Source organism: Amphiura filiformis, chromosome 6 (genome assembly GCF_039555335.1).
Source record: "Amphiura filiformis chromosome 6, Afil_fr2py, whole genome shotgun sequence".
Taxonomy (NCBI): domain Eukaryota; kingdom Metazoa; phylum Echinodermata; class Ophiuroidea; order Amphilepidida; family Amphiuridae; genus Amphiura; species Amphiura filiformis.
Window position 1 is genome coordinate 7,678,126 of NC_092633.1, and position 18,498 is coordinate 7,696,623.

Here is an 18,498-nt window from a genome sequence, read left to right on the forward strand (position 1 = left end):
CGACTAAAATCCAAGTGTCCTGGCACTTCCCTGATGGGAGCAATGCCGGAGACCAATGTAGGCCTACATGATGTACGAAACAGTGAGTGGTACGAGAGTAATTCAATAAAATTAGGGTAATATTACATACAAAAATATCATTTGAGTAGGCCTATATTACCATAAAGAAAACTGGTAAAACACTAAACACTAAAATACTAGAGTATGAGTTTTTGTACCCACATTTTCAAAGGTCATTCAATGAATGTACAAATGTATCGAGGTTAAAGAACTGTGCCCTGATAAATGAGCATGTTGTGGATCCTGTCAATATTAAAAAATTTATAGGCCTATAAAATGTTGGTAGGACTTTATACGATTCAAACAGCAACAAGATTAAAAAATGTATGCTCCCTGTTTTGTTTGTCACATCAATATATCTAAAGATCATTTAGTACATTTTTAATTTTTGTCAAATAAATTCAGTGCATAGCAGTGATTGAATTAAATGCTAATAAAATTCCACTTGATCTCATCGAAGGCTCGTTGGTCTAGGGGCATGATTCTCGCTTTGGGTGCGAGAGGTCCCGGGTTCAAATCCCGGACGAGCCCGATTTTTGTCGTTGTTAAATAGGATGACCAAAACTTGCTATTTATCTAACTTGGTGAAAATATGTTTGGTGACATTTTCAATTTGATTTTTTTTCTTGGTTTCTTTTAATTTTAACTGTTGTCATTAATTTTTAACTTTTAAAATAGGGAGTAAATGGCGGTGTGTTTCCCGGACGAGCCCGATTTTTGTCGTTGTTATATAGGATGACCAAAACTTGCTATTTATCTAACTTGGTGAAAATATGTTTGGTGACATTTTCAATTTGATTTTTTTTCTTGGTTTCTTTTAATTTTAACTGTTGTCATTAATTTTTAACTTTTAAAATAGGGAGTAAATGGCGGTGTGTTTCTTTTAATTATAACATATTTTCAGCTTTGCTCGAGTAACTGAGACCCCCTTCAAAAAAAATGAAAGGTTGTTTCATTAACTCACAGCAAACACAAATAAAACTTATTCAATAACTATTTTTACCAACAATAACGGAGGCTCGTTGGTCTAGGGACATGATTCTCGCTTTGGGTGCGAGAGGTCCCGGGTTCAAATCTCGGACGAGCCCAATTTGTTTTGCCGTGTCATTTAGGATGTCAAAAATTTGCTGTTCTCTAACTTTGGTGAAAATGATGTTTGATGGCATTTAAGATTTATTTTTTCTTGTTATCCTTTAATTTTAACTATTGTCATTAACGATGTTAAAATTAATGTTTCTAACTTTGGAAAACATGCCTGTTGACAAGTTTTTTTTCCATGTTTATCCTTCACATTTTCAAATTGGAGTAGGCCTAAGCGGCGTTTTGTGTGGGGGGGGGGGTACTCAGTACAAATGACCATACGGGGACGTGCCGCAAACATGGGTAGCATTTTCCGCCTTCTGGTATATCAATGACCCGTTTTTCAAAGCCTATTTTGGTATATGAATGGGTCCTTTTTTCAAAATTTTCTCGATTTTTTCGGAAAACAGCCCAATTTTTCCTTTAATAATCTAGCCAAAATTTTGGTTAAATTCGGCCGAAAATTTTGACTTTTGGTATATCAATGGGTCCAAATTTCTTGAAAAATTGGTATATTTATGGGTCCACTTCCAAAATCTCAGCGGCACGTCCCTACCAAAACCAAACTTCTTTTCCTCCTCTTTCCCCCCCTGAGTTTTGCGGACGGAAGTCCCTGGGCCCTTGAGGCGTGAGCGCCTGTCGAGCAAAATTGAGTGGATTTGTGGGAGGATTCGTATAATTTTGGGCAAGTTGGGAGGATTTGTGTATTTTAGGCGGATGTTGGGAAAGGGTAGGTGACCGTAGTCTGACGAGTATGTGACCTGGTTTTGTTTTTCTTAGTTACCACTATACCAGACTATGATAACTCGCATTTAATTTTTTTTGAGCTATCGAGTCTGAGTATAGTTTTGTAACTAAACAAAAACGGGTCATACTCGTCGAACTAGGAAGGGTCCGCTCCCCGCCTCATCCGGAATGATCTCCGTCTCGTCTCTCGCTCTTTGAATTGTTTTCTTCTTCTTCTTTTTTGGCAGATTGTCCTGGCTCATTGGTGTAGCAGGGTAGGGACGCCAGCCCTCTCCGCCCATGGATCCGCACCTGAACATATAGGTTTACACCTTTTGGTATTCTTGTGTCTCAGCTCCAGATAGAAAGAAATACGCCCATATGTTTAGGCCTGGTAGCATACACACGCATTAGCATTTTAAACGACTTGATTATAAAAGGTTCCATTAAAACAAGATATACACATAGGCTACATCTATCTGTTTATTCAACAATTTTACAAGAAGGAGAATATTTTAATATAACTTTTGAAAATAAATACCATTCCAAGTAGAATTCTTTCACTAAAAAAGCTACATCAAAATATTTTTGTTTTTGACAATCGTTAAATGAGTATGTGTAGAATGTACGTTTTGAAAGTTCCGAGCATCTCAAACTAATTTTTGACTGCGTTTGAGTCCGCGAAAAAAAAGAAAGAAAAAAATATCGTATTCCGCATTGGATTTTAAAACTTTTGAGACATTATTTGTGACCTAATCAAAAAGGAAAACAGTCTAAAGCTGTACAAGAGCATGCACATCGGTGCCCCCCCCCCCCCCCGCTCGTCATGGCCGTCGGTTGATGTGAGGCCGCCGGTAGACGGAAGGCGTTGGTGAGAAAAAAATCGGGTTAACAATAGACTATTTTTTATCCAGGATGACAGAAAAAAAGGGGAAAATTATTAAAAAAAATGATGAAAAATTGTGAATGAAATTGAATTTTACATAAAAATTTTGTGTTTTTATGTTGGTACCGCCTATAATCCTTTTTTTTTTTTTTTTTTTCTTTTTCACTTTTTCAAACCATCCAAAACATTTTTGGTCAACAAATCACAACTTCCGTCGGCAAAAAATATTTTTGTCGGTACATTTATAAGTTGTGCCCCCTCGGTTCCAAAATCCTGGCTACGCCACTGGCACATCGGCATTCATGTCGAGATATCGGTCAATTCAGAACCACGACTGACCTACACTGCGGCTAAGTCTAGTACAGGAAACTTCACTCCTAAACGACCGGTTAGTCGCTTTTAGGGAGTGTTCAAAAATACTTTGGTGGGGGTTGGAAAATATAGTGGGGTCAAAAAATGTTGGGTCCTACAAAGGGGGTCAAAATCTTTTTGTTTTCTTTTTTAGAACATGAAGTGCGCGGGGGTGAAAAGTTTTAGACCATAAAAAGGGATAAAAAAATCCACCTTTTTAGGGGAATCTAAAACAATTTGATGTCGGAGGTTCCAACCTTTCCACCACCTCCCGACCTCCCACCACCACCAAAGTATTTATGAACCCTTACAGAGTCCTAGTGAATAAGATATTAAACGATTGCCTATAGTCAATTTATATTTCTAGATATTGATAGGCATATATGTTGGGTTTTTTAAAGAGTCGATTAGAGTGATTTATATCATTTAAAGGAGTATTTCGTGATCCTAGCATCTTCTTTTTATATGACATTTTTCAGTAGATATCCACAAAAAAGCTTATTCCCAAAATTTCAGTTGATTCTGATCTCCATAGGCGCTAGGCCATTGTCATGATTGTTGTAATTTTGTTCTGGTACACTACACGTACACCAGAACGTAATTCAAATTTAACGATATTATTTTTTGCTCAACGAATTAATCTGCAAGAATTTTTTTGTACATAAACATAATGTAGCCTGAAGTTTCTAGTGGTCATGGTGGTATGAAAATCTCATTTTATTTTTGAGAAAAGTGGGGGGATAAGGCTGTGGATCACGAAATGCCCTTTTAAATATAATGTCTAAAAAGACTATTGAACTTGATAAAATTATCTTATACATGGATTATTCGACGTTAATCATTTGTGCACGCATTTAATATTAATCGTTTCCATTTAAACTACTATACAGAACGTATCAAAGTGATATAAGACCAGGTTAAAACTGAGCTAAGTACCACTTGGAGAACCAGAAATTCTCATATGGTTTATCTGGACCAGTTTTGCATGGGGAACAAGAATTTCTTGGGTAAAAAGCCCGTAACCTGAGAACTTTTCCGTGAGGGCGCTTTTTTCAAAATGGCCGCCAAAATCCATCTATATGGTTATATTAGTCACTTTAAGGGCATATTTAACCAGATTTTGAACTTTTATTGAAGCAATAATGTACTACTAAGTCAGGTTACTAATATGAAGGTAACAGGAGGTCACAGCTGAGGGCGCTTTTTTCAAAATGGCCGCCAAACTCAATGAAAAACATATATATGGCTAAATTAGTCACTTTAGGGGTATATTTAACCAGATTTTAAATTTTTATTGATAGCAATAATGTACTACCAAGTCAGGTTATTAATATGAAGGTGACAGGAGGTCACAGCTGAGGGCGCTTTTTTCAAAATGGCCGCCTAACTCAATGAAAAACATATGTATGATTAAATTAGTCACTTTAGGGGCATATTTAACCATATTTTGGATATTTATTGGTAGCAATAATATACTACTAGGTCAGGTTATTAATATGAAGGTAACATGGGGTTACAGCTGAGGGCCATTTTTTTTTCAAAATGGCCGCCAAAATCAATAAAAAGCATATATATTGTTAAATTAGTCACTTAAGTGGTATACTTCATCTGATTGTGTATGTTGTTATTGATAACGGTAAAGCTAAAAACTAGGTCAGATTATTAATACGAAGGTAATAGGGATGTCACAGGCGAGGAAGCTTTTTTCAAAATGGTCGACAAAATTGAAGGAAAGTATGATATCAACGAAAAAGCGCCAGGAAATGTTACTTAAGTTGAAAAAAAAAGTAATAGTTGTCTTTGACTTTTTGAACGTATAATGAAGTTCTTCAGGGTGGCAAAGGAAGATTCTGATTTAAAATGGCGGTAATGATGACTACCAGAATTGCCTTTATGTATTAAAGAAGACCCCTAAAGCAATTTGTAGACTAGAGTGCCGCAAAAGTGTTGCTTACAGTGTTATAAATTGTCCGTTTGTTGCATGGTTTCACTGATGCATTTCTCTTTGTTTTAATCCTCAGGATCACTCAAATCGCTATTTTCTGAAAAATCTTCATAGTCATTCTCTACCAATAGTACTTGGACATCTTCAGGCATTACTGTTTCAATACCTTTAGGTTCCATATTTTCATTCCACCCATTGTCAACAATATATGTTTCCACCATCGTATACAGTGATATCTGGTGCTCTCCGCTGCAATGAAATTTGCGCGAAGGATATGAAAGCCACAGCGCCTGCTTACATGGTGGTAGTAAGGATATATCTGCAATCTTTTTATCTTTCGATCAAAGATATCGTATCTTGCTTCGTTGACATCCTTGCCCTTCACTCCGTATAGAAGTGAAAAGTACTCCTCTAGCTCTTTGCATAAACTTTCTGGCGGAAAATCTAATACTCCCTCCAATGTTGCAGAATGTGTCCACAAACTTTGGCTTTGACTCCAGAACCTTGCGCACTGATGTTTCCCATGGCAAAAAATCCCGAGTTGTAATCATTTCCAGTGAATGCGTGAAATCCAATGTCTGTTAAGTCAATATATAGCTGCTATTAAGTCAATATCGCTCAATTTAAAGGCCTTTGTGTAGCAAATCAAGATGCTAGTTTGATTCCCGATCTTAGCAGTATTCAGGAAGACGCAGACACAAAGGTCATCTTACAAAGCATACAGTGAGGAATAACATAGAGGGTATAGCAATCATCCGTTCACATTTGGGAGACATAGACAATGCACTCATTGCTTTATCCCATTTCATTCATGATGGAGATTCTGGACACAGATAAAAGGATATGCAGATAAAAAGATTGCAGATGTATCCTTACTACAACCACGTAAGCAGGCACTTCATATCCTTCGCGCAAATTCCATTGCAAGAGAGTGGAGAGCAGCAGTTGTCACTGTATACGATGGTGGAAACATTGTTGACAATCAACAAAAACATGAATCCTAAATGGGTTGAAACGGTAATGCCTGAGGACGTCAAAGAACTATTGGAAGAGAATGACTATGAAGATTTTTCAGAAAATAGCGATTTGAGTGATCCTGAGGATTAAAACAAAGTTAAATGCATCAGTGAAACCATGCAACAAACGGACAATTTATAACACTGTAAGCAACGCTTTTGCGGCATTCTAGTTCACAAGTTGCTTTAAGGGTCTTCTTCAATATATAAAGGCAATTCTGGTAGCCATCATTGACCGGGCATTATTGCCACCATTTTAAACCAGAATATACCTTTGCCATTATAAGTTCAAAAAGTTAATGACAACTATTACTTTTTTTCAACTTACGTAACATTTCCTGACACTTTTTTGTTGATATCATACTTTCCTTCAATTTTGTTGGCCATTTTGAAAACAAAGCATCCTCGCCTGTGACATCCTATTACCTGCGTATTAATAATCTGACCTAGTAATGCTTTACCGCTATCAATAACAACATCCAAAATCTGATGAAGTATACCACTTAAGTGACTAATTTAACAATATATATGCTTTTCATTGATTTTGGCGGCCATTTTGAAAAAAGGCCCTCAGCTGTGACCTCATATTACCTTCATATTAATAACCTGACCTAGTAATATATTATTGCTAACAATATAAATCCAAAATCTGGTTAAATGTGCCCCTAAAGTGACTAATTTAACCATATATGTGTTTTTCATTGAGATTGGTGGCCATTTTGAAAAAAAAGCGCCCTCAGCTGTGACCTCCTGTTACCTTCATATTAATAACCTGACTTAGTAGTACATAATTGCTATCAATAAAAATTCAAAATCTGGTTAAATATGCCCCTAAAGTGCCTAATCTAGCCACATATATGTTTTTCATTGAGTTTGGCGGCCATTTTGAAAAAAGCGCCCTCAGCTGTGACCTCCTGTTACCTTCATATTAATAACCTGACTTAGTAGTACAGTTTTGCTATCAAAAAAAATCCAAACTCTGGTTAGATATGCCCCTAATGTGACCAATTTAACCATATATATGAATTTTGGCGGCCATTTTGAAAAAAGCGCCCTCACAGAAAAGTTCTCAGGTTACGGGCTTTTTACCCAAGAAATTCTTGTTCCCCATGCAAAACTGGTCCAGATAAACCATATGAGAATGTCTGGTTCTCCAAGTGGTACTTAGCTCAGTTTTAACCTGGTCTATCAGTGCCACACCAAACTGCAACGTAAAGTTATCCATTCTAGTCATTTCGTGAGGGCCATGGGTTTCAATTAACAACGTCCTATTGGATAGGACTACCAGTCATTTTGACACCGCTTCTCAGCCTTCTTATTCTTCTTCATTAATTACTGCACAACGTCCCATTTTGGAACTACAAGCTACTAACACATGTTAACGAGCTTTTATCATTTATCGTCCCCGTTTCCGGCACTATGTGTATCCGCGGGTATGCTCGTCTACGAACTTTAACATTGAAAACACCCCTTTTTGAATCTCATTTCGCGAACTTTTCAGGATAAAAACACTCTTATTTTTTAGCAATTTCTCCCTTCTACAATGCCCCCCTTTTTACGCTAAACGCGAACAATATTTCTAATAGGCCTATACCGGTACCCCTTTTTGATGGAAACGCATAAATCATGACTGCAAAGTGCGCTAAACCGAATAATGAAACTGGGATTCGTAAATGAACTGAATATTGAAACTACGATGATTTAAACATGTGATTGGTGAATAAAGAGCACCATTTTTTTTTTAATTTCGCGAACAAGTATATGAAAAATTGCCCTTTTTTTAAAATTGTATCTGCAATCTGCAAATACCCCCTAATTTCGCGAAATTTCCGATGAGCATGAGTAGTATTTGAGTACCCGCGGATACACGGAGTGCCGGAACCAGGTTATCTTCACCCCCTTCTCTCGATCGTCCACATTATCATCATCATCATCATGATCATATTCATCTCAATCGCATTCATCATCATCATCATCATCATCATCATATTGTTCATCATCATCATCATCATCATCATCATCATCATCATCATCATCATCATCATCATCATCATCATCATCATCATCATCATCATCATCATCATCATCAACATCATCATTAATATCACTAACATCATCAACATTGTCGACATACGTTAATGATTGATGGTGTCTAACTAGATCCAACATGGAAAACGTACATACTGTCTATACAGATTGTGATTAATTATATTATTACAAAATATAAATCGAAGAATGCATTATGATTACGGTCTACATCACGTGATAATCGCAGACCCTATTTTGTTAATAACTATGAAATAAGACCACACGGATGAAATAGATTTAGAATATTATATAAATGACTCATAAAATATATATTCTACCATAGTATACAAAGTCAGAACAGTTTGATTTAACATTATTAAATCAGCTTTAACATGTTTAAGATGTGAATATTGGCTACGTTCATGTAATAAACGACAAAACAGCTCGCAAAACTGTCAAAAGAAACAATTTCAATGGGTTTGCCTAAAAGTCGCTATTATGTCAAAAGTGTTGGAGCTGTTGGCCGCACATATATCCTGAGATACCAAAATGCCGAGAATATAATTGGGTTTCGTTTTGCCCAACAGTTCGAAAATGGTATGGTTTTGAGTTGTGCCAGATAATTCATTTTATGATGTGCTTATAGCACCAGCAAGACACTAAATTAATTTAAACATTAATTTAGAGATGGAGAAACCAACAAAAGAGAATAAAAAATAATACCTTTCAGCACGGTATTGCTAGTCTGGTTGATATATGGCCACCCAGTAATCCATTGGGCTATTCCAGAAAATAATCGCACACCCCCTATAGAGGAGGAACTTTTCAATCAAAGAAATGTCCGGATTTCCAAGTCTGCTTTCTGAAAACGACTGGAATTCCAGTTGCCTCTGTTACCTGAAAAAAGCTTGGAAATCCAGTTAAATGAAGGAAAAATCACGGAAGTGTCCAAAATGAGCTATCAAATTCAGGATGTCTGATTTTGAACTATATTTCTGCCGGATTTTTTTGCCTTTGGGCACTTTAAAAGTCTGGATTTCCAACAGTCACGACTGCAAAAAAAGTCCGGAAATCCGAACTCCTCTATAGGGGTGTGCATCTATAACCCAATTTGTCGTATACAGGGCGTGAATTTAGAAAAATCATCACAAAAAGTTTCAAACAATGGTTGTTTAACTTAGTAAAAATAAACTCCTATACGAAACTTATTTTTCATATGTACATGTACTTTATACTGATGAGTTCCGAAAAAATACTGTTACATGTCGTATTACAAAAATAAAGGCCTAACCCGGACATAAAACTATTCAAAATGTCATGGTTTCCATTCAAGATTATTTTCCTCTTCTCATGATCAGCCATAAGAGACTATCAGCCATGATGCATTTACGATGGCAGGTCAATTTATCCCGATCATCATATATCTTTAGGTTTACTCATATTGACAAACCCAGATTACTATAATTGACCAACCATTATTGTATTATACCGACTATATTTATCATAGAGGGCGACATAACAATTATGTTTTATTTTTTATTTTGCATAAAGCCATTTTTCACTTTGGCAAAAAAAAAAAAGTTGTTTGTTTGTCCGCCCGCTCCTCAGATTAAGGCCTGACCAATATTTTTTTTTTCTTCAATTTTTTTTAAAAATAAAAATAAGTAAAATTCAATTTGTTTTTTAGATTTGGAGTATCTCTGGACCTAACTAATGCTAATTGCTAAGATCTTTCATGGTTGAAAATAAAAAAAGCCCCCAAAAAACATTTTGTGTCTTCAATATGCAAAGTTATAACTTGTGTTCATGTCACAGTCTATTATTTTTAGTGACTTCAAAATACATTGGATTTGAAATCATTAAAGACTATGACATGAACACAAATTATAACTTTAAATGTAAGAAACAAAATGTTTTTTTTTTTAAGTCACCATGAATAATTGTAGCATTTACCTCTAACTAGGTCCAGGAATATGCCAAATCCAAAAACAAAAAAAACAAAAAAAAATCCGGCCGCCCGCACGTCCTCTTTCAAAGCTGTGGAGGACAAACAAACAATTATTTTTTTTGGCCTTATAGTCGATACTCACGCTCGCCGAATCGAACTGAATCGCGGAATGCTGGTTTCATAATTTCATGCTGTTTGCCGCGAAGTTGATGACGATTTTGCTTCACTGTGCCGTCACACCAGACACGCTAGCTGTGTAGTATCGGCCTTGAGTATCGATCCCAGCCGACTTGTGCTTCTTCGTTACTACGGTTTGTTTAGTGACGGAAGAACACAAAACGGCTGGGACTCTGAGCGGCAAGCCGATATATCGATCACTCCACCCGCGCTTTGTGCATTATGAAGCGTAACGCCGCTCAGCCGCGGCAAGCGGCAGAGAGTATGAAACCATCATTTAGGGATTTCCCGTTTATATAGGGCTGTTTATAGTAATCTGGGTATTCGGCAATATGCTGAGATCGCCATCTACCGTATATACCGTGCATGTTCATTATCTGCCCATGTAACACTACAACATAGAACAGGTGCTACAAGTCTGACGCTAGTGGTCACTACCAGTGGCGTAACCAGAGTGGGGCAGAGGGATTGTGCTACAAAGAGTCTCGTACCATAGGGTCTATATGCTCGCACGGCGCTGCCTTTCGAACTGTACCCTATCAATCTATGATAGTTTAGTTACCGCTACTCACGGATCCAGATTCAGCATCGGTATGAAGCCCCGGTATGTAGCGTTTTACATTAAGTTGTACGGCAACCCATGCTCTCTTAATCTCTGATACTAGAATATTGCCATAAAAAGAATATTGCTTTGGCAATATTGTTAGATTCATCTCGTACGAGTTATAGTCATTCATTTAGTCCTCTTAATACAGCATATCTGATCTGTCGTTAGATGCAGCGTGGACTGCGTAAGCAGGATGCGGTGGAGCATCGACAGTTTGTGCCAGGCGTACCGATCCATAATCCCGCCTTCCATACCCTATATCTCCTTCAACGATCACAGAAGTAGCAGGACCATCAGCCGCTGGGACTGGATGGGTCTGGACCACTGTCACCGGTCGTGCGTCAGCTTCGTAGAACTCTCTATTATATGCTCTCCCATCAGCCTCCACGAATTCCGTACGATAAGATGCTGGTACTCCTGATCGTACTGACGCGGCAGATGTAGATGGGACGGCATGAGAAAGCACATACTCACGCCTCGTACCTTGCTGTTGCTCCGCAGCATATCCCGCACCTTGAACCACGTAATCTCGCCTGTACTCACGATCTCGTCTTTTACTACTACTGCGATGATCAGCACCACTAAAGCGGAACTGTTCTTTATTAACAGGGTAACGATGTGATTTACGCTCTCGTCGAACATGCACAGTACTGTCGTCATCGTCGTCGTCTTCGTATGCAAATATATATCGAGTCGAACTAGCTTCTCCAGATGTAGATGCTCTGCCTCTAGCCGGTTTCATTCGCTGGCCTTGGAAATTATACAACGGTAGACTTCGAGGCTGATCTTCGACGAGTATTTCTGTGATAGAAAAGTTACGAGAATCGTAGTGTTATTAAGATGGCGTTTCCTTCCTGAAATTATCAGGACAAAGACATAAAAGGACTTTATTGACCACATGGTATAATTCTTAACGGATTGATTTCTCTTTTCTGTCACGAATCTGACAACAAAAGAACGTCTAAGTGGCAGACCAAAGATCTATGGGAAATAAGACAAAAATGTCTTGACTAGCAAAGTGTCTTCATCCATTGCCATCGTTGACCAACTTTACTAGTGCTTCATATATTGGCTATAAACATGATTAAGAAGATGGCAAACTGAAACAGTAATAGTTGTTCAACAATTTTGCTAAAAACAGTTGTTCAATAGTATAAAAGACATTCTTCTTGTCCATGCAGATATTACAAAGAATAGCACTGGACCACAGTGATTATTCTTGATTGGAAAGTCCTCTGGCCGGCTTTGCAGCTGTTCAATTCAAATACTGCGATAGACGAGCAATCATTTCCAATGGCATTTCTCAATGACCCACATTAAACAAGCAAAACCCAAATTTTGACCTCAAGTTTATGGAACATTAATTAAGTACCCAACATATCCAAAGGTCATTCTTTGAGTGTAGGAGCATTATTGGGGCTCGAGATTGTCAAGTTTAAGATCCTAGTGAGAGGGATTGTGGGCTAACTTTACCTCTGCATGGAAGTCAGTCTAACATTAGCAATACAAACCTTTGACATTAGCCCTGTATCTGCTAGGTCGTTGCTGTACAAGAGCCGCTTCTACAGCTTGTTGCACCGCAGGATCCGTTATTCCCGTTGTTGCTGACGTCACCGTACCACCTTTCTGCCATTCTGCGTAGCAATTCCTGAAGGCGTCATCGAAGTCTTTTGTCAGACGATCCACATCGTGGACATGTCGGCAATAAAAGACGTGACACATGTAGCCAGTTTCTGCGCGAGCCACGAATGTGAAGATACGTGGATAACGGTTATCGGAGGCGCAGAATGTGATAGCGTCTAAGGGAACATTTTGTATGTGTACTTCATCTACAAGGAGTAAAATAAAGAAAAGAAATGATGTCACTTTTAGTATTACAATCTGTAATTGAATATGCAACCACAGACCCTAGAAACCCTGGAAGTGAAAGAATATCTGCATGATTTCGAAATCGAAAGGACTGTAGCTTTATAGCTTTTATAATCATGATAACAAGGATTCTCTCGGCATCCGCGCAAGCTCAACCTGTAAATCATTCATGCCAAACATCTTGAACATACACACAATATCTGAATGGGATTTATGTCGTTATTGTTATAATATTTCTAATTTTCTATCTTTTCTCCAGTAAATCAGTAATAATGTTTGATATGTTCACATAATTGCAGACATGTATTCTATAGTCAAAATGTGGTTTGGCAACATTGTTCAAAACACTGAAAGAGGGGCGTATGCTGATATCTTGGCGTCGTAGATGGTATATGATGGAAAGGTGATGGATGCAATGTGGAGAGTAATACGATTACGTGTAACTAACTCTCTAAACTATGGAGGCTGATATTTAACAGCAGACGGTTGATGTTTCACAACTTTAAACTCGGTGCCCTAAATTAAATGTTTAGCGAGAGAAGCCTGGAACATGTCAGTGGACTATGTGTATACTTCGTAGACGTTGAGAAAGCTTTTGATAAGGTTGAGCTAGATGAACCTGTTAGACATCTTGAATATGATTATACAATAGCTATGCCTGACAAGTATATAGCAGTCTTAGCAGAGGTAAGATTTGGCTGTGCATGCATGTGACGGATGTGAAGCTTGGACCCTGAAGAAGGCAGACAGCAAAAAAGATCACAGCTTTTGAGCTAATGGTATATGGTATATGATCTTGCACGTCACTTGGCAAGACAAGCACACTAACCATGCTAACGAATGGGTCCTTGCACAGTTTGGTCCAAAAGAAAGACTCCTGATAACTTTGTGAGAAAACACAAGTTATGCGGGGACGAGTGCGTCAAGGATGTCCTCTGAGGCTTGTCACTATAGTAGTACTCTTCTCAATTCATGTGGAGACGATGATGTAGATGCAATGGAAAGAGTAGAGGAGAGCAGGTCCCCGTGAGCAGGTCGGTGTATCCGTTGGAAGGGAATTAATAACTGAAGGGTGTTCGATTTACAGATGACCAAGCAATGGCGCGCGGTATAAAGTACCGACGCACGTCTACAAAGATTGACAGAAACATCAAATGGATATGAAAATCCATGTACAGAAGATCTAAGTGATCATTCAATAAAGCAAAGGAGGTGTGATCATGTGATAGACAAGAGGTGGAACATATTAACAGATTAATCATTTCAAATACCTGGGTAGTGTGCTGGGGAAGTAGCCAGACAGAAATAAAGCTATGTAGCGTACATGTTAAACATGGAAATATAGTTAAAATTTACATTCAATATGAATAAAGTTCTCCTTTCCAAAAACGGAAGATAAGAAGATAAAGAAGATAACCGTTAAGTCAATGGTCCAGAGTGTGGCTTTGCATATGGAGTTGAGACAATGGACACAGCAGAAAGAAGGTATGTAAAGCGAGGATATGATGGGAAGATTTTGAAATGTGGATGCGAAGAAAAACAAATAGTAGCAAAGACCATGAAGACCATCAAAGAGACAATTTAGGAGGTTAGTGATGTGGGAGAGAGATATCAAGAATAAGTATTATTGGAGCAGAGAAAAGAATGGACACATATACGAGTATTGAGGACTCCGAAAGTTCCCTATAAATAACTATTATGAGATAGAAGGACACGTGAAAGGGAAGACACCCTGCAGTACCAAGAGTCAAGGAGACGATTGCATAGTAATTATTTCATTGTCAGTTATTGTCTTTCAGCAATACAGATCGAAATATCGTATATTTCAATTTAGCAATAATAAAAATGTTCAGCAATATGGTTTTTTTTTTATGTTGGTACACACAAATGAAACCAAGCATTAGCATACATTTAATATCATGTTTATATCAAATCAATTCTTCTGTAAATGACCTTTTAATCAAGCTGTGTACATGTATGGTTTCATACACCATACAATCATGGGCGTATAACAAGGAGAGATTCCATAATAAAGTTTGTTTGGCACCCGATGCACGCTCACCAAAGGTAAACTTATTGTTTGCGAGAACTGATCCGGAGACGCCTTTCTGTGTCTTTTGAACCTGAACGGCTTTCTACAACAGGTAGAGCAACTTACTACAAGCAGCAGAAGGGCATGTCTGACCTTGCTGAATAATTTTGATTGACGTCATGGTATACAAGTATGACTAATATAAGTATAACACAATCGCTTTCAAAATATATTGAAACTTGTGATCCTAGTAAAGCATGTGTACCCGGGCATGTGTAATATGCTTCATGTTCAATAACTAATAATTATAGCAACTTGATTTTATCTTCTAGCTTTATGATATTTTATTTGATATTCAATACTATTATTACTGTATAAGACCACCTCAATTTTTGCATACTTATTAGAACTCAAATGCATGAACACAATAACTTATTAGCTTTCATATTTTCCCGACAAAATAATGTTCCTGGATCATTCGGTGGAATAAAACCGAAATATTGAATTACTGAACGTTTTGTATTCTTCTATAAATAGTAGCAATGTATGTGTAAGTGAGCCGGGGAGTGAGCGGTGTTTGAATGCATCGCACAATCTGAGACTATTTATAGTCTCAGGTGCACAATGTAGACTTTCCTGTCTTTGCATTAACACGAATTATGATAACATCAATACGTACCTGCATTAATTTGATACCAAAAATCTGGTATAAACGATAGAATGGGTGGGTGGGTGTGCGAGTTGGGGAGGTGGGGTGTGTTGATGGTGGTGCATATGGGGTGTGTTGGTGGTGATCATGATGGTGTGTTTCTGTGTGGGAGCTTGTGCATGGGGGAGGGTGTCAGTGCATCTGTTTTCGCATTCATGATTCTGAAAACTTATAATTTACTGGCAATGGAACATTGATTGCCAGGGGAATAAATTAACTAGGGAATTATGACGTATCTCGATTCCAGAGATTAGCATAAAATTTGCTCGCGGTGGCCTGAGATGTCCCGATGACTCTATCCGGGATCACCTGATGACCCGTATCTTATTAAGGTCACTTGACATTTTGAGCTCATCATCATAACAACCTCTCTTCAAATCTGTCATCATCTGTCAACTACGCCCTTTTTTAATGTTTTTATTTTAATATGAGGTAATTATCATTTATAAGGCAGATTTATTTTGGACTCATTAACATTATGGGTTCGGATACGATTTAGTAGAACAAATTTATTCCAAATTTAAGTTAATGGCAAAATGCATTTAGTGCGTGGCTCGATTAAAATAGAAAGTGCACAGATTATATTGCCTGAAGAAAAGGGTAAATTGTTTTGACGGCTCATAGATTTTAAAATCTATGGGCGGCTAAAGTTAAAGTTATCTAGGCCTATATCATTTTGTAACAAGAGTAAAACAAAATGTCATGTAATATAATTACAATGTATTTAAATATTTTATATTCATGTATCAAATCATGGACGTACGTCCATGATCAAATGCATTTGAGGAAAACCATTTTAACAAAGATCATGACATTATAAGACTATATTATAATGCCCACACAGGGTCAGTGTTTCAGAATAAAACTGCTTGTCATATATTTGCAGACGAATAAATTCCTGATCAAATAAGATGTATGCATTGTCGTGATTATGATGCAAATTCTTTGTCAAAACTATTGCATAATAATGGTATTTTGTCAAGAAAAGCCTTGTTGATTTAAGTCTATAATCTTGCACGAGTGATCAGAAATCAATTCAATTGTATTTGAACAATTACATGAATTATGTTAACATAACGGTAAGAAAAACTAAACCGTTATGCCTGTAGCAAGGTGACAGGTCTTTGATGGTACCCAATCGAGATGGAGAGGAAAATGAACAGAAATATCAAGAAAATAAAGAACCCTCCAACCTGTTGACCTACCGATATGAGGAAAATAATGTATCATCTCATTCAAATTGAAATTGAGACATGGGAAAAATGTAGTAGAGGGAACTTCTTAATGGTAGAAATAAAAGCGTTTATGAGAAAGAATTATTTTCAATTCAATGGACATTCAACCGGACATTCAACATGTTCAAAGATCCGTCAATATCAAACTATACATAAATCCCCACACATATCCTTATTTTGCCATTTTAGAATATTGTGGTAATAACTAATCGCCACAATGGTAAAGCTAAAATACTGCTTTTTCATGTCTCGAGAGACCATATTTAAAACCAGTGTCAAGATTGTTCGGTATTAATAAATAATATTTGGCAAACAACCTTTCAGTTTTCTTGGGAAGGGTACTTCCCTAATTTATCAGGTTATTTTGGTTCGCAACGGATCTCCGAAAAGGGAAGAAAACAAAGATTAATACACGAAAAGGATACCTTATTAAACATATACATTGAGCAACACGGATGTACAATGTTATTCTACATGGTATAATGTGACAATAAAATTGAAAGACAATAGATTAGGAATAGGATGCGCAGCGCGGGGAATGTGTGGATATCAAAGTTATTGAATATTTCAAACAATATTTACCATTTTCAAGTTCTTCCAATTCCAATATTTGACTTTTGATCCTGATGAGATATCTCCTTGGTTGAACTTCTGTATTTTTGTAGTACTCTATTAATGAATCCACCACACTCCCTACCATTTCTGGCTGTGGTTCTGCAGCCCCCATAGATTTGGACCCTAAAAAGCGGCATCTGTAACCCCAGGCTCCATCGCGGTAACCATCCCTATCCCGATCAAATCCAGGGTTAGGGCCAGACACTGTTGAAGGGGCCCCTCTTGTTGATCCCCTAATGTCATAGTGTGGATGACGATGAGCCCCTGGAGGCGCACCTGGTGGGGGTGGTGGTGGTGGTTGCCCTCCGTATGTATGATGTGTTGAGCCTGGTGGTGGTGGTGGTTGCCCTCCGTATGTATGATGTGTTGAGCCTGGTGGTGGTGGTGGTGGTCCTCCGTATGTATGATGAGTTGGGCCTTGTGGGGGTGGTGGTGGTGGTCCTCCGTATGGATGATGTGTTGGGCCTGGTGGTGGCCCTCCACCAGCATGATGATATGATGGTCCAGCTGATCGATAGTCCTGCGTGTACATCATTTTGAAGTGTACGGGTTGAGTACGAAATCAACTAATAATTCTGAGAGTATAATTTCTTCAATAAAATTGAGTACATCTATCTAAAGATTAACTCTCGTACGCCACTTCCTGGTCCAAGAAATCAACGCTGCTGAACACAACAGAAGAGTGAAAGGTAAGAACAATTGACTCGAACAGACGACCACGTTAAAATAAATCCCGACGAAATAATCAGACTATCCTGGTAGAAAATACCATCAAGATGGTGATATCCCTGTAATTTCAAGTTGTTTCAGCCATATTTTTGGTCGCGGTACAATGCAATTCACCTGCACAAGATTTGGTCATGTTATATGCACTTGTTTAACTTTCTGGCAAATGGTTGAATCAAGTGTACTTTCCCTATTGTTATCATGCCACTCTGCCAATAAGAATGCGGCTTCACCACGTTATTACACTTCGACTATTGATGAGTATTCATGCATTAAAAACTGCCCAAGGTTTTTTAATATCGATGGTTTCTATTTTATCAATATATATGCACTGTTCTGCGTTATGGAATTAACTACCGTGAAGCGCTTTACAGGTAAATTTGTCTACTACACGGAACCCGCCTTGGTGCAGTTCGTATATGAAGTGGGCGCAGCCAAACAATGGAACGCATTGTTCGCAACTTGTTGCCAATTTGTAATTGCGAGCC

At 37.8% G+C, this 18,498-nt stretch overlaps 1 protein-coding gene and 1 non-coding gene across 3 annotated transcripts; one reads left to right on the plus strand and one right to left on the minus strand.

Annotated features, from left to right (window-relative positions):
- The first annotated feature begins 519 nt into the window (after positions 1-519).
- Positions 520-591, plus strand: Trnap-ugg (transfer RNA proline (anticodon UGG)). Its single transcript has one exon. It is a non-coding gene; the product is annotated as a tRNA-Pro (tRNA).
- A 6,126-nt stretch (positions 592-6,717) lies between these two features.
- Positions 6,718-18,249, minus strand: LOC140154911 (uncharacterized). 2 transcript variants are annotated; one of them, XR_011859322.1, is made up of 4 exons: positions 17,252-18,249; positions 12,336-12,653; positions 10,165-11,625; positions 6,718-9,653 (listed from the first exon to the last, which is right to left on the minus strand). XR_011859322.1 is itself a non-coding variant. In XM_072177573.1 (3 exons), the coding sequence occupies exons 1-3, from the start codon at positions 17,817-17,819 to the stop codon at positions 10,964-10,966; spliced, it is 1,548 nt and encodes a 515-aa protein (XP_072033674.1). In that variant the 5' UTR covers positions 17,820-18,249; the 3' UTR covers positions 9,747-10,963. The 2 variants fall into 2 exon arrangements, 1 of the variants encoding a protein (XP_072033674.1); XM_072177573.1 differs by lacking the exon at positions 6,718-9,653 and having other exon boundaries at positions 9,747-11,625.
- Positions 18,250-18,498: the final 249 nt, after the last annotated feature.

Excerpts from the sequence above, each read along its gene's own strand:
- LOC140154911 (XM_072177573.1), bottom strand. The coding sequence starts at position 17,819 with ATGATGTACACGCAGGACTATCGATCAGCTGGACCATCATATCATCAT. Across the intron at positions 12,654-17,251 it reads ATTGGAAGAACTTGAAAATG|ATGAAGTACACATACAAAAT; the intron begins GTAAATATTGTT and ends TACTCCTTGTAG. Across the intron at positions 11,626-12,335 it reads ATACAGGGCTAATGTCAAAG|AAATACTCGTCGAAGATCAG; the intron begins GTTTGTATTGCT and ends TTTCTATCACAG.